The 16,190-nt window shown below is 51.9% G+C and overlaps 2 protein-coding genes across 2 annotated transcripts; one reads left to right on the forward strand and one right to left on the reverse strand.

The window, feature by feature from the left end:
* Window positions 1-835: 835 nt before the first annotated feature.
* Window positions 836-2,485, forward strand: MYL11 (myosin light chain 11; the record flags this gene model as incomplete). Its single annotated transcript, XM_079719624.1, has 6 exons — window positions 836-925; window positions 1,177-1,252; window positions 1,666-1,770; window positions 1,879-1,957; window positions 2,244-2,292; window positions 2,381-2,485. Exons 1-6 carry the CDS (start codon window positions 890-892, stop codon window positions 2,483-2,485), a joined length of 450 nt encoding a protein of 149 aa, XP_079575750.1. The 5' UTR covers window positions 836-889.
* Window positions 2,486-2,943: 458 nt separating this feature from the next.
* On the reverse strand, window positions 2,944-6,412 carry SEPTIN1 (septin 1; the record flags this gene model as incomplete). Its single annotated transcript, XM_079719044.1, has 11 exons — window positions 2,944-3,191; window positions 3,296-3,386; window positions 3,618-3,783; window positions 3,966-4,065; window positions 4,186-4,287; window positions 4,935-5,052; window positions 5,152-5,286; window positions 5,596-5,719; window positions 5,969-6,055; window positions 6,148-6,269; window positions 6,354-6,412. 11 exons carry the CDS (start codon window positions 6,410-6,412, stop codon window positions 3,105-3,107), a joined length of 1,191 nt encoding a protein of 396 aa, XP_079575170.1. The 3' UTR covers window positions 2,944-3,104.
* Between the last annotated feature and the right edge of the window lie 9,778 nt (window positions 6,413-16,190).

Here is a 16,190-nt window from a genome sequence, read left to right on the forward strand (position 1 = left end):
AGCCCAAGAAAGGAGAGGCCCTGAGCTGGGCTATTTTGGTATCTGGGGTGGGCACCCACAGGGCTAAGGTTACCCTGGTATGTTAACGGCTCCCTGGGGCAGGACTATATAACTCCAGAGGGACCGCCCCAGGCTGACTCTCTGCTCCTTTCCAGCCAGAGCCACTGCCTGGCCCCCAGGAGACCTAAGACATGGTGAGTGAGAATCCCCCAGCCCCTGCCCAGATCCCTCAGACCTCAGGGCAGCCTCATCCTTTGAAAGAAAGTAGCTGGTTCCCAGTCTGGCAAGAGGAAAAAAGATGAATCTTCCCTTTCTTGATATCACTAATGGGGAATGTACAGAATGATGCCCTAAAGGATCCAACCAAGGATAATCTGCCTAGACACTCCACTCGCAGGAGCCCAGTCCCTCTCAAAGCATGCTCCATGCCGTCCTGCACTCCATCTTCCTAAAACCCCCGGGACCAGCCAGACAAGTGTTCCCACTCCCATTTTATAAATGAGAAAGTAGAGGTTCAGGTGAGTGAGTGATCAGGGTCACACAGCAAGTCTGGGACTCAGAGGAGGCAGGCTCAGGGCACTGAGAAGGGGAGGTACACTCCACTTGTTGGGTAGGATGGAAGGATGGGGACTTGAGGGCTACACAGAGGAATTCGGGGGTACAACCGCAGCAGGTCTCCTCAGCAAAGAGGTCATAAGGAAGGGGAAGCCTAGAGCCAGAAGAGTTGCTTTAGAAGAATGGACTCAAAGAAGCCTGAATCTAATCCAACGCCTCTAGAGAGGAGTAGGGATTGGTCCATGAACCCCTCTGCCCAACCCTCATCCCTCAGGCACCCAAGAAGGCCAGGAGAAAGGCAGTGGCAGAGGGCGGAAGCTCCAATGTCTTCTCCATGTTCGATCAGACCCAGATCCAGGAGTTCAAGGAGGTAAGTGCGGGGAGAAGGGAGACTGAAGGCTGACCAAAGGCTCCCCTTGCTGCCCCTCCCCCACCCCTCCCTGGAATGTGCACCTGTTGGGGGGAGGGGAAGGGTTTAGAATTCCTTGTTCTCCTCCCTGCTTGGAGTGTAAGTGGATGGCTGGCTGGGGGCCAGAATCTCAGAATCTGATCTGCCTAGAGTAAGGATGCTGAAGCCTGGCCATGGGGGACCTAACCTCTCCCTACCCTGGCCCTCCACAGGCCTTCACAGTAATTGACCAGAATCGTGATGGCATTATCGACAAGGAAGACCTGCGGGACACCTTCGCAGCCATGGGTGAGCCTACTCCACCTGTAAAGATTCAAGGCTGCAGAGTCCTGGGAATTCAGCAGCCTTAGGTTCCAGCCCTGCCAGGTCCACCCTGGGCCTCAGTCTACCCAGATAAAAAATGGATGGGGGGCTTCCCTGGTGGCGCAGTGGTTGGGAGTCCGCCTGCCGGTGCAGGGGACACGGGTTCGTGCCACGGTCCGGGAAGATCCCACATGCTGTGGAACGGCTGCGCCCGTAAGCCATGGCTGCTGAGCCTGCGCGTCCAGAGCCTGTGCTCCGCAGCGGGAGAGGCCACAACAGTGAGAGGCCCGCGTACCACAAAAAAAAAAAAAAAGGATGGGACGATGTGAATTTATGGGAAGCATTATTCCCTGGCCCCTAGACCCCCTCCACTCCATGCTTCCCCCACCCTGTTCCAGGGCGTCTCAATGTGAAGAATGAGGAGCTAGATGACATGATGAAGGAAGCCAGCGGGCCCATCAACTTCACTGTCTTCCTGACCATGTTTGGGGAGAAGCTCAAAGGTGAATGAAGTGTCCTGGATCCAAACCCCCAGATGCCTCTCCCCAGACCTTTCAGGGACTGACCCTTTAGCAACCCTTCAGCTTCATGTGCCCTCTGACCCCCCCCAGGTGCCGACCCTGAGGATGTGATCACTGGAGCCTTCAAGGTCCTGGACCCTGAGGGGAAGGGCACCATCAAGAAGGAGTTGTAAGTGACACCCTCCAGCTGCTCCCACACAGAAAGCCTCCTTAAATTCCTACCAAGAGTTAGGCACTGCCAGAGATAAGGGAAAAATTAGGACCGTGGCGATGGGATTAAATTTTCACAGCACATAGGGGGAAGGGCAAAAGGGGGGAAGCCAGAGTGTTTGGGAGACCAAAGAGGAATCCAGAGTAGCCCTGGTTTTCAAGGCAAGACTGGGAATGGCAACGGGGATGAGGTGGGAGGGAGTGGAAAGGAATCACGAAGCCCAATCTCTGTCACCTCTCTCCAGCCTGGAGGAGCTGCTTACCACGCAGTGTGACCGCTTCTCCCCGGCAGAGGTGAGTGGGGAAAGGGCCTAGAAGTGGAGGGATGGGGGAAGGGGAACGTAAGGAACCGGTTGGAGATACCCCTGCGTTTTTTCCCCAGATCACGAATATGTGGGCGGCCTTCCCCCCCGACGTGGGCGGCAACGTAGACTACAAGAACATATGCTACGTCATCACGCATGGCGACGCCAAGGACCAGGAGTAGCGGACCCTCTAAGGCCTCTGCTGGGCAACGCCTTCCTGCCAGTGCGACCACCCCACCTCGACTCCTAATAAATTGAACTGGTCTCGTTTCTTATCCGCGACGGCTTCAGTGCGTTTGTGTGAGCAGGGCTCAGGTGGGAGGCTGCGCTGAAACACCAGCTGGCACGAAACGAGTGCCCAGCAAATGAATGAATAAATAGTGGCCCAGAGGCCTGGGTGGAACGGTTCCACCCGCTACGCCCGCCGCTTATTCCCGCTGGGAAAGAGAAGACTTGCGTGGCCTCAGGGAAACTCAGTTTTTATTGAAGTCGCAGTTTGGGTGAAGTGGGGCGCGGGTAGGAGAGTTAGGGGCTGGGAGAGTTAGGGGATGGGAGGGAAGCTCTGGCTCTCTAGGTGGGCCGAGGCGGATTGGGGCGGAGCCAAGGCGGGGTCGGGGCGGAGCCAAAGGCGGGGCTACACACTCCAGGATTGGGAGAGCCTGCTAGCCCGCTACCCCTTGCAAGGGCGGGCCTTACAGGCTGGGGCTCCGGGATTAAGCGCCGGGCAGCCTGGGGCTCGAGGATAGGACAAGAGACCAACTGAAGGCGGAGGCGAGGTAAAGTAGGGTCCGGGCGGGGGTCTCAGAGAGCGTCCGACTGCTCGCCCTGAGCCTGGCTCTGCTGCATCTGGGCCTGCATCTTCTCCAGCATCTCTTGCATGCGGCGCAGCTGTGCGGGGCAAGATTGCAGGCGGTGGGACTGGGCAAGGCCAGAAAGGGACTTCGAAGAGGATTTGGGGCCTTGATCTGGGAGAAAGAGAGGTGCTTGCTCACCTCTTCGTCTTTCTCGCGGATCAACTTCTCCGTGTCGGCCAGAGGCAGCATGGGCAGCGGGATCTCTGTGGCGCTCTGGCGGGAGAGCTTGCTAGGGGGTGGGGGAAAGGGACAGGAATCAAAGTCGAGAACCGTGGTTATGAGTCACTGCCGCGAGGCAGGACCTGGGGTTTGGCGGGACCATGTCCTTCAGGTTAGGGCCATAAGCAAAGTGGGTGGGGAAAGAAAGGCTCCGGGAGAGAGGTCTAGAAGGTGAAGGCTGGGGTCATGGATGGTAAGCGCGGAACCTTGGAAGCACCTAGGAGTCAGCTCTGGCTCTCACCTACGGCTGGCTCGATCACGCGCCCCAGGCCGGGCCAGGCTCTGTAGGCAGCGCGCCCGGTAGCCCTCGTAGAGCAGATCATGCGTCACCTCCTTCAGGTCCTGCAGGTGTGTCTGCACTAGCATCCGTCGCAGGTTCAGGAAATCGCAGTGATGTGGGTTCTCCACTGGGGGGCGGACCGGCAAGAGTCGGGGAGCTTGGGTCGGGTCTGCTGCCCAAGGACCCCTCTTTTGACTTTTAGGACCCCCGGGACCATAACTCTCCCCAACTTCACCTGTTGGGTGCGGTTGACTCGGAGACGTCCTGGGCTCCCTGCTGGCCTCACAATGCGTTCCTGGCCTTACTCACCCTCCACGGTGCCCCAGGAGTAGTGGCGTCCCCTCACTGGTCGGGTCCCGCCGTCCCTCACTACTTCGCAGGAACCGACGACGGCAAAAGGGATGCTTTCCTAGAGGGCAGGAGTCAGCGATCACTGTTGGCCCCCTTTGGGCAGAAACCTCTTTCTCAGCTCCCGCCTCCACATCCGCCTCCCCTGGCTTCTCTGCCCCTTCCTCCTTTGCCTCTGCACCTTCATCTCCGCATCCTGCCTCTTGAAGTCTTCATCCTCATCAGAGTCACAATCAGGGAACTGGTAGATATTGATCTCCTCCTCCTGCAACTGTTCCCGGATCTTGGAGGAGACAGATGCAGAGATGGTGAGAAACACAGAGACTGTGAACCACAGACATTGCATGACCAGAGACAGTGAGATATAGATGCAGACACGGGGTGGAAGAGACAGAGAGGAAGACGTGAAAGACAGAGATGGTGAAAGATGGACATACGGGATGATTGAAAACAAAATCTCAGACGAGAGACAGAGACGTAGATGGTGAAAAACTGAGACAGTTACCCTAATGGGAAGACTGATGCCTGGGAAGTTTTGAATATGAGCAGACACCAAAAGACCAGGAGAGAGAGGCATAAGCGGAAACAGTGGGAAAGGGCTCTGAAGACACAGGGAGGTGGGAAGGTGGGGGTGGTGGCAGTCAGCATCCTGGGGCCAGAAGGATAATATTGGTCATTATGTCTACACCCCTGGCCTCAGACAGGTCTTAGCCAAGCATCCAGCCCAGGGATTCTATTCCGAACCTCCAGAGACATGGCTTCCTTAGGCAGCTTATGACCCACCTTCCTCAGAAACTTTCTTCCAGTCTAGCCTGACACATCATGCTCCAAAAGGGCTACCCCAAGATCAAAGGAGTCAAAGCTGAGTTCGATTTTGATCATGACTTTTGGCTTCATGTGAGGCCAAATGTCAGAGGCCACCGCACACACCTTCTGCTTGAGGGCCTGTGTTTCCTTAGGCATCAGGGCATCTGCTTTGCCAATGACTGGGATGATGTTGACCTTCTCATGCACCGCCCGGAGGAAGGCCACATCTAGGGGCCGGAGCCTGCACCCAGGGATGGGTCAGGGCTCAGTTTCAGGGCACAGAGACACTCCCCCTCCAGCCCTCCCCAAATGTCCCAACTCCCCAGGGTGCCCCTCGGACCCCCGGCCAAAGGGTGAGATGAAGTAGAGGCAGCAGTGGACACGGGAATCCTGGATGTTCTTCCTGTTCAGGCCACTCTCATCCCGAAGATACTGGTCAAATTGCTCCTCAATGAAGCGCACCACGGGCAGCCAGCTGGGGTGTGGGGAGAGAGCGGAAAGTCAGAGAACAGGGACCACAGCAAGGGAAGGGGACAAGGCTAGCCAGGACTGTGGGTGTGGGAAGTAGTTTCTTTGGCTCCAACCAAAGACATAAGAGGAAACTGGCAGGTGAGATGTCGGGAAGCACAGGGCACTTTGGGCCACAAGGCCACCAGAAACAGGCCCCACCTTTGGCGGGGGCGGGGGGGTAGGGCAGGGCAGACCAGCCCAGAATCTGACCCCTCAGTCTCCACAGAGTAGCCACATTGGGAAGCTGAGCCCCAGGTCCTCCCCCATTCCTCACCAGTCTGAACAGTCCACTGAGTCCCCAAAGCCAGGTGTGTCCACCAGGGTCAGCTTCACCTTAATACCCCCCTCCTCGATCTCCACGCCCCGGCGCTCGATGGTCAGTGTTTGTGTCAAGCGAGCTATGAGGATGGGGAGAGGTCAGGGAGCTGGGTAGGGGCCTGAGGCAGGACTAATTTCCTTTCTCAGACTCACAGTTGCCTCCACCCATTTTTCAGGGGAGGAGAGTGAGTCTCGGAGAAAAGCAGTGAGCTGCCTGAGTCCCCCAGAATGTCATGGGAAACCCAGATGGAAAGGAAGAGAGTGCAGTCTAGGGACATGGGAGGAGGGGGTCAGAGTGCCTGGAGAGCACGGTGGGGAGGGGGTCTTACCCCTGGCCTCTGGGACTTGCCGATCCTCATAGAGGTTGGTGAGAAATAGGCTGTTGATGAGGGTAGATTTTCCCAGGCCTGACTCCCCTGTGGACAAGACAGGCCCAACTGGTCAGGTGAGGCGACAGCCAAGGTCTCTTGAGGACCCCTTGCCACGCCCCTCTCCAAAACCCCCAGACCTGCCACCATGAGTGTGAAGTCAAACCCCTTCTTGACAGACTTGCGATGCAGCTGGTTGGGGAGGGCGGCGAAACCCACATACTCCTTGTCCTGTTGGCAGGGGGTGGACAATATGAGGCTGCTGGGGGCAGCAGGCAGGGCCCCCAGGATAACCTGATCTCAGAGGCTAGGAGAAGTCAACCTATTGTGGGTTGACCTGGCTAACCTGGGGGTTGGGGACTGGGGGCAGAGATGCCTAGATTCCGGGGCATAAAGACTCACCATGGCCCCGATAGCTGTCGCTGCACCTGCTGTCTCTCCCCACTTCCTCTGGTGGGGCAGGAAGTTGAGGGCGGCAAACAAGGGGGCGGGCAATGTAGGAAGCTGAGATGCTCAAACTGGCCCAGAGAGGTGGGAAAAGCCGAGACCAAGAACAGCTGTGGTCCTCAATTCCTGGATACCTTTGCCCATAACCCCAATAGGAAGCTTCAACCCCTCTGTTCTCTGTACACCTTTATTCCAAGCCCCATTGTAACCCCATCACCCTGGTGGGAGGTAGGGTGTAAGCAGAGAGGAAGGAAGTGGGTTGGTCTCTCTAGCAAGTGAGATGAAGGCTTTGACAGAGGTGGTTAAAAAAAAAAGTTCCAAGGGTCTGAGTGGACCAAAAGCCATAACAAAGATTGAGGGTGGGAGGGGCAATCAATTTTCCTCGCCAGCTCTTGCACTGGATTCTTAAAAGGACTTCAGGTCTTTGGACACCACTTCCAGAGAGACTGTCCTTCAGAATCCTGGCCAAGGCACTCCCCTGCTTGAAACCCTTCATGGGCTTCCCAGTGATCTCAGAATCAATTCTGAGTCCTGACTTGGCAGCCAAAGCCTCCCCCATCTGACCTCATCACACCGTCTTTCACTCACCCTTAGTGAGTGCCCATATCCTCGGCTCTGTGTATATTGAACTTTACCTTCTTCTGCACCAGGTGAACTCCTCTTTATCCTTCTAGGGTTTGATTCAAAGGGCTCTTCTTCCTCGTCTATGAAACCTTCCCCACCCACCCCAGGCAGAGTCATTTTCCATCCTCTGGACTCCCCAGCACCTTTCACAGTCCCCTCCAATGCCCACCTTTGCTTATCTGGCTGTCTCTTCTACTCCCGGCTGAGTTTTCTGAGGACAGGGACCATGTCTTCTAATTTCTATATCCCTGGTGTCTTGCACAGGGCCTGGCACAAAGAAGGTGCCAATAAATAATACACTAGATAAATGAATGCATGAAAGAGTGAGTGATTGAAGTTAGTCCGGGACAAAGGCTGGCAGGCTGCAGAACTTGTAAAAGGAGCTTGGCTTTGGAGTCAGAAAGAACTTCCCAAACCTCAGCTCTCCCACTTACTGTGTGACCTTGGGCAAGTCATTTGCCCTCTCTGAACTCCATTTTTTTTCATAGTAAGATGAAATACACACATTTATATTTTGTTATCAGGACTCAGAGTGGTTTCGGATGACATGGGCTTTGAAGTTAATCAGTTATGTATACAATATACTATATATATATATATATATATATATATACACACACACACACACACACACACATACCCTAGCTTTAGCATTTATGAACTGAGTGACCTCTCTGAACCTTTAAAGCGAGTCCCCTTAGTATGACCTATAAGGCCTTGCTCAATCTGGATCCTGCCTATTGCTCCAACCCCATTTTCTTTCTCTATTCTTCATGGTTCTATTTATTATTTCCCATTTAGCTCCTGTTATGGACTGAATTGTGTCCCCCTACCCCCCACTTCATGTGTTGGAACCCTAACCCCCAATGTGACTATATTTGGAGGTAAGACCTTTAAGGAGGAAATTAAGGTTAAATGAGGTCAGAAGGGTGGGGCCCTGATTCTATAGGTCTGGTGTCCTTATAAGAAGGGACACCAGCAATCTCTCTCTGCGCATGCACAAAGGAAAGGCCATGAGAGGACACAGTGAGAAGGTGGCTGTCTGCAACCCAAGAAAAGAGGCCACACCAGAAACCAACCCTGCTGGCATTTTGATCTTGGACTTCCAGTCTCCAGAACTATGAGAAAATAAACATCTTTTGATTAAGACTCCTAGTCTGCGGTGCTCTGTTATACCACCTCATAGCTCACTCATTTCCTCTCCTCAGCCTAAGGCAACCACTCTAATGTGCTTAATGTGTAATTTTTTAGTTTGTACACATTTTGAAAAATGTGCAGTGCATAGTACATGTTTACACAAATAGCTATATATGTATATATTAATATGTATTTGTTTGTTAATTTTTTTCAATCAGCGCTATCTTTTAAGATCCATCCATGCTACCACCTTTTCCTTACTTCAACCTCATTTCTAGTACTGCTCCTTTCATGTAACCTTGGAAAAATCACCTCTCTGGGCCTTACTTTCCTCATTTACCATATGGGATTGGACGCTCCCACCACACTGAATTCACAGAAGTTGTTCAAGTTTCATGATTATAAAGACATATAGTAATTAAGAGCCATGTGACCTTGGGCATCTTTAACCTTTCAGTGACTTCGTTTCTGTATCTGTTAAATAATGCCATTAATAATTTCACTTCATCGGGACATGATGAGGATTATATATCTAACACATATAAAGTTCTTAGCAGTGCATAAAAGATGAGCTCACACATAACGCTAGTTATTGCTATTACATGAGCTGAGGGGTGCAACAGTGCCACTCACTAGCTCCGATCTAGCGACTGCTCTTCTGGATTAGTTGCTGAGAATCCAGAGAGAGTGAATCAGCCAGGGTTGCCACCCTCTGGGGAGACAGAGACAGCCACAAGCAAGTGTGACACACAGCACTGGTGCTAAAAATGTAGTGTAATGAGATAAACAGAGTACTTTGAGAAGCCAAGGGAAGGGATAATTATACCCTTCCCCCTGCACCACAACCCTTTCCCCTGCATTTCTCACCAGGCTGAGCAGCCCTACCATCCTAGTTAAAACTCTGAACTCCTCCCTCCTTTGCTCTCCACAAGTATATCCAATTGGTTACCAAGTCCTTTCTATCCATGAGAAAAATTGGCCCCTCCTCTCTACACCCTTCACCGTCTTGCCCCTGCCCTGGATTCAGACTCTAATCAGCTCTTCCCTGAATTATTCAATAATATTTAAGAAAATAACATGTACACAACTGTCAGAATGGCTATCATTCAAAAAGACCACAAATAACAAATGTTGGCAAGATGTGGAGAAAAGGGAACCCTTGTACACTGTTGGTGGGAATGTAAATTGGTGTAGCCAATGTGGAAAACAGTATGGAGGTTCTGCAAACAACTAAAAATAGAACTACCATATGATCCAGCAATAGCACTCCTGGGTAAATATCTGAAGAAAACGAAAACACTAATTCAAAAAGATACGTGCACCCCAATGTTCATAGCAGCAGTGTTTACAATAGCCAAGATATGGAAGCAATCTAAGTGTCCATCAACAGATGAATGGATAAAGAAGATGTGGTATTATATATACATATATAAAATATATATACATATATATATACATACACAAACACACACACACGCAATGGAATACTACCTACTCAGCCATAAAAATGAATGAAATTTTGCCATTTGCAACAATATGGATGAACTTGGAGGGTATTATGTTTAGTGAAATAAGTCAGACAAAGACAAATACTATATATTATCGCTCATATATAGAATATAAAAAAATTTTTAAAACTATCGAATACAACAAAATAGAAACAGACTCACACATCTAGAGAATAAACTACTGAGGAGAGGGAAAGGAGAAGGGAAAGATAGGGCTGAGATATTAAGAGGTACAAACTAAAATAAGCTACAAGGATATATTGTACAGCACAGGAAATACAGCCAATTTATAATAACTATAAATGCAGTATAATCTTTAAAAATTGTGAATCACTGGGACTTCCCTGGTGGTCCAGTGGTAAAGAATCCGCTTTCCAATGCAGAGGACGTGGGTTTGATCCCTGGTCGGGGAGCTAAGATCCCACATGCCTCGGGGGAACTAAGCCCGCATGCCACAACTATTGAGCACTCGTGCCTCAACGAGAGAGCCTGCGTGCCACAAACTACAGAGCCCACGCGCTCTGGAGCCTGCGTGCCATAACTAGAGAGAGAAAACCTGCACGCCACAACTAGAGAGAAGCCTAAGGGCCACAAAGAGGAGACAGCACGCCACAATGAAAGATCCCACATGTCTCCGAAGATCCCGTGTGCCACAACTAAGACCCGACGCAGCCAAAAAGATAAGGAAAATAAATGAAATAAATATTTACAAAAAAAATTGTGAATCACTATGTTGTACACCTGAAACTTACATAATATTGTAAATCAACTATACCTCAATTAAAAAAAAGAAAAAATGCCATTTATATTCATTTATTTACTGTATAACCAATACATATTCTCATGGAAAAATTAGCAAATGCAAATGGTTAGAAAATTTTACATCTAATATCATTCCATGATATATCCTCATTTTGATTTTCATCCTTCTAGATTTTCTCATATGCCTATACATATGAATAAATATATATTCACAAAACTAGGATCATAACATAACTTTGGAAACCTGTTTTTGTCACCTTATATGTTATGTCTATGATCATAAATACACATTTACGTTATCATTTTTCTAGATGCTTAGTATTCAGGCTGATTCCCATTCTTCCCTGTGATAAACAACACTGAGCTGGGATGACTGTGTTTGTGGTGCTATCATTGTGCACTTGTCCAACCATTTCCTCGGGCCTCATTTCTATAAGGGGAATTACTGAGTCAAAGGAAGTCACATATTTAAGGCATTTGTGCATACTAATAAATGCCCTCAGAAAAGGCTCTTGGCTTGGTTAAGTGAAGAGATGATATGAATTAGCAGTGACACAATATTCCATTTACATGCTTATTACCTCCAACAAATTATGCCCAATCATTCCTGTGATAAGGCTTGGGGCCTGTTTGTAGAAAGGAAGATCCCACCTTGAGTTTCCTATGGGGCAGTGAATGGTAGCCAGCAGTCTTCCCATTTAATAATCATCTGGATTAGTTCTTTTTCATCTCTCCATCATATCTTCATAGCTACCTATGGCCCTACCAGACATCCCTGGAAGGGTTTCTATGTCTTTAGACCTGAGTTCAGGTTCAGGCCCAATAACTCCAGGCTTTGTCTTCTCAAAGTCAGAGCTACCTCTCCAAGTGAGTCTGGCATGTGGGCTGGCCAGCCTTTGGGGGTTTCCTCCAAGAGGGGCTGGCTCTTTGCCATTTTGGTACCCTCTTACCTCTGTTTCCCAGCACATGTGCCTGGCACATATTGGACCCCCGGGAAATGTTTGTGGAACAGATGATTAACTTACCATCTCATCTGCAGCTTCCACTACTTTCCTATTATGTAAAGTTTTGACACATTAAAACAGAACTATTATCTATCTTCCTCTTTGAGGATAGATCTTAATCATCTTTGGATCCCAAGCTTCTAGCACATAGTAGGTTTGCAATTAGTATGTGGGCCATTGTTCATTTCATTCCCTCTGCCTGGAGTTCTTCATTTCAGGCCCACTTCAGCCAGGCTCTGGACTTGGCTGAAATCTTACGTCCTGAAAGGATCAGCTCAAAAATGCCACCTTCTTCCTTGGTTATTTCAGCCCAAAGAGTAATAACTGATATTTTTTACTAATTACTTTACACCTCAACCATTCAAATTAAGTATTATCCCCATTTTACAGTTCAGGAAACAGAAGTAACTTCCCCACCCAAGGTTAAATGGGAGCAAATGACAAGGTCAGGAATCAAACTCTGCATGAATGAACTTAAAGACAGTGTCTACAGCCACTAAACTCTATAGGTCTCTCTCTCTCTGTACTACATTCCTATCACATCTTTGTTTATTAGCTTGGTATACAATCTGTCACATCATCTGTACGTCTCCATGTTCTACTGAGCAGAGAGAGCTCCCTGAGGGATTTCTTTGTGTTTCCAGGGTCTAGACTTATGGTTGATGATCCATAAGTATGTGTTGATTGATTTGTGCTCCATGTTTATCCGTGTCTAACATTCATGCATACAAGGTACACAAAACCACAGATTCATTCCCACAAATGAGAACTCTTCCTACTATCTTGAATCGGTGAACGTAACTCTCTCACGCCCTTAGACTTCTTATTTATCATGATTTGTGTGCTTGCCCCTTTAAACTGGTAGCACCCCGAGGACAACTCTTACACGTGTTTCATCTCTTTAATCAAACTCTTGACATATCACTGAGGTGCTAATAAATGTTAATATACAAACCTTGGTTATCCCTCTCCATCATTAGATGGGCTGCAGACACTTACAGGCACCCCACCCCCTCCCCAAAGGCAACCTTGCCCAGAGTACAGATACTGGGGATCACACCCCTGGGACCACTGGAACACAGCCCCAGCCAGGGCCCCACCAAGCTGGGAAACGGGGTTTAATGTTTTAGCCTCTCCCTGGGCTCCCCTGGTAGGGTTGTAGACCTGTCCCTAGTCTCCCCATGGCCTCTTTCTTTGTGTCCCTGTCTCTCTTTGTCTCTGCCTGTTTCACTCTTCGTTCCTCTGCCTCTGTTTCTCTCCAGGTTCCCTGGCTTTTCTTGTAGTTCTTCCGACTCTGCTTCAACGACTTTATGTCTCTCTTATCTGTTTCTACACGTGTTTGTTTCTGGCGGCCAATCTTTTGCTCTTGTGTTTTTGGTTTGCTGCAGTCTCTGTCTCTCTGCCTTTGCATCCTCTCTGATTCAGGGTTCTTAGGTTACGACTCCGGATCCAGGTCTGTGTCCCTCGGCCTGCCTCTCCTCAGCATTTATCTGGCGTCTGCCACTAGCTCCCGCTACTGCCTCGGTCTCCCCCAGCCCAGCCCCAGCCCCCACGCGCGGCCCTCTGCCTCGCCGACCGGTCCCGCTTTGTTTCCCGTTTCTCGGCGCCCCGCCCCCGCCCCATCTGGGGTCTCCGCCGCCCTCTGCCGCCCTTTGTCTGCCTTGGTCTTTCCCCCACCCCTTTCCCTGGGTCGGCCTTTGGATCTCTCTTTGTTTCTCTAGGCCGGGGTGGCTGGCGCTGTCGGCCAGCTCCGGAGTTCGGCGCAGGTGGCCCGACACAGCGACAATTAGGAAGTCTTCGGCCCACCACATCCAGCTCCAGACCAGGAGGCACACGGTTAATACCACCGAGTTCGGGCAACTGTCCTCGGCTCAGAGTAGCCCTCTCCGCGGCACGCGGCTGCCCGCCGGCCACAGAGCTCTGGAGGACGCGGGCGGCCCCCACAAGCGTGCAGCTCCTCCAACGTCCTAGAGCGGCCGGGTGCCGCCCGGCGCTTCCGCTTCCCGTCCCCGCCCCCGGCGGCCGCCCCAGGGGAACGCCTGGGACGGAGCCCCCTCCCCGTTTGGCGCCGAGCCCGCATCCTCGAGCCGTCGGCGGCGCGGGCACCGGAGCCCCGCCGAGGAGCTCCGGAGGGCGCCGGGTTGGCGGAGGCGGCTGCTGCAGCGGCGGCGGCGGGAGGAGAAGGGGAGCGGCTGCGCGCCGGAAGGAGCAGCAGGTGCAAGGGCGGCTGGCGGCGCGGGCGGGGATCACCGGGAGCCGCGCCCCGCACCTCGGACCCGAACGCTGCCCGGTGCCCGGGCCGGCCAGCAGAGGGCAGGGCGCCGCCGTCCGCACATGGCTGTGTGACCGTGAAATTGTGTCTGTCCCCTTGCTCAGGGCGGCGTGCCGGCGATGGAGCGCTCGGTGGGGCCCTGGGGCGCGGATCTCCGTGGCTCAGAGGACAGGGAGCAGCTGAGAGGCACCCGCACAGGTGAGGGCCAAAGCGGTGCACCGCCGTGGGCAGGTAATGGCCGGGTGAGGACCCCGGTGCTGGGCTCTGCCTGGCCCAGACCCAGAAAAATCGGACATGAACTGTGCTTCCGGGGGTGGGGGTGGGGGGGCGGGCGGGGAGGAGGGGAGCAAAAGCCAAGGGATGGAGCCAGTGTTTCTGAGCACCTACTATGCGCCAGGCCTTGAGGGGCATCATTTCAAGGACTCCCTCCCCGTCCCCGACAGTGATCAGCAGGCTTGCTGCCTCTGCCCTACTTCAGGCCTCATTCTGTCTCATCCCGGCAATTGCAGCAGCCTCCCCTCAGCCCTTTTCTCTCCAGTGATGCACTGTGCAGCCACATTGATCTAAGTCCAGATCTAATCCTGTCTCCCTTCACAAAAACCTTCCCTAGCTCCCTTCTGCTACTAATTAAAAGGCTTAGCCTAGTGTTCAATCCAGATCTTACATGCTTAATCTAGTCTCAGCATCCCTTTCCATGGTTTACTCTTTTCTCTGCTGTGAAAGCCCAGCCCTGTCTCTTTATTTCCTCTCTCTCGTGACAGCACAGTTATTCTGAGCCTGCAATTATAATTTTTTGTGCCTTATCTCTCCTACCCATCCTGAGGGACAGGTGTGTGTCTGGGTCCTCTCAGGTACGCACAAGATGATTGAAGTAATAAATTACAGACTGGGCTAATATAAAAAAGATATAATGTAACTAGCAAATACCAGGCTTTCCAAATAGAGGCAATATAATGTAGGGCTTAACACAGGCTTGAGTATCAGACAGACCTGAGTTAGAAACCTGGTTTTGCTACTTTATAACTCACTTTGAGCAAGTGACTTAAATTCTCGGAGTCTCCATGTTGGTAAAATGGGGGTAGTTAACAGTATTACCTCATAGGATTGTTTGCAAGGATTCAGTAATGCTTGGTTAAGTTATTGGCACATATGAAGGGCACGGTGAAAGGAACTTACTGTTACTGAGAGGCACAGACAATAATAAGTGCTTCAGAAATTCAGAGGAGAGAGAGCAAGAGAGATCCTTGCAACCACAGATGGTCAAGGACGCCTTTCTGGGGAGGTTGCTATCAAAGGTAGGGGCTGAGCCAAAGGGCAGGGTCTACAACTCCTTTTTCTTTCCCCAGGTCTAGGGAGTGAGAACGTGGAGATTTCTCAGCCAGATGAGTTTGAACATGCCCCACAGGAGGATGACTTGGGGTTCAAGGAAGAGGAAGATTTGGCCTCAGGTCATGAAGTAGGAAATGCCTCTCTCAAACCCGAAGGCATTCAGACCTGGGATGACTTGTGGGTCCAGAGAGTGGGACCTGGGAAACCACAGGCCCGGGACAGAGGCCCTCGGCTCCTGGGAGAACCACGCTGGGGCCAGGCTAGCGATCGGGCTGCTGTGTGCAGCGAGTGTGGCAAGAGCTTTCGGCAGATGTCAGATCTGGTGAAACACCAGCGAACCCACACAGGGGAGAAGCCCTACAAGTGCGGGGTCTGTGGCAAGGGCTTTGGGGATAGCTCTGCCCGTATTAAACACCAGCGAACTCATAGTGGTGAAAAGCCCTACAGAGCCCGGCCACCAGCCCAGGGCCCCCCAAAGATTCCTCGGTCCAGGATCCCTGCTGGTGAGCGCCCCACCATCTGCGGTGAGTGCGGCAAGAGCTTCCGGCAGAGCTCTGACCTGGTGAAACACCAGCGGACACACACGGGCGAGAAGCCCTACAAGTGCGGGGTCTGTGGCAAGGGCTTTGGTGACAGTTCTGCCCGCATAAAGCACCAGCGGACACACCGTGGGGAGCAGCCCCCTCGGCCCGTGGTGCCCCGACGGCTGCCATCTCGAGCAGCCACGGCAGCCGCACAGGGACCTAAGGCCCAGGACAAGCCATATATCTGTACCGACTGTGGCAAAAGATTTGTGCTCAGCTGCAGCCTCCTGAGCCACCAGCGCAGTCACCTGGGGCCCAAACCTTTTGGCTGTGATGTGTGTGGAAAGGAGTTTGCCCGGGGCTCAGATCTGGTGAAGCACCTGCGGGTGCACACAGGAGAGAAGCCTTACCTCTGCCCCGAGTGTGGCAAGGGCTTCGCTGACAGCTCCGCCCGGGTCAAGCACCTCCGCACCCACAGTGGCGAGAGGCCTCATGCCTGTCCGGAGTGTGCCCGCACCTTCAGCCTCAGCTCCACCCTTTTCCGCCACCGCCTCACTCACGCGGAGCCCCAGGACT

Source organism: Hyperoodon ampullatus (assembly GCF_949752795.1).
Source record: "Hyperoodon ampullatus genome assembly, chromosome: 14".
Classification (NCBI taxonomy): domain Eukaryota; kingdom Metazoa; phylum Chordata; class Mammalia; order Artiodactyla; family Ziphiidae; genus Hyperoodon; species Hyperoodon ampullatus.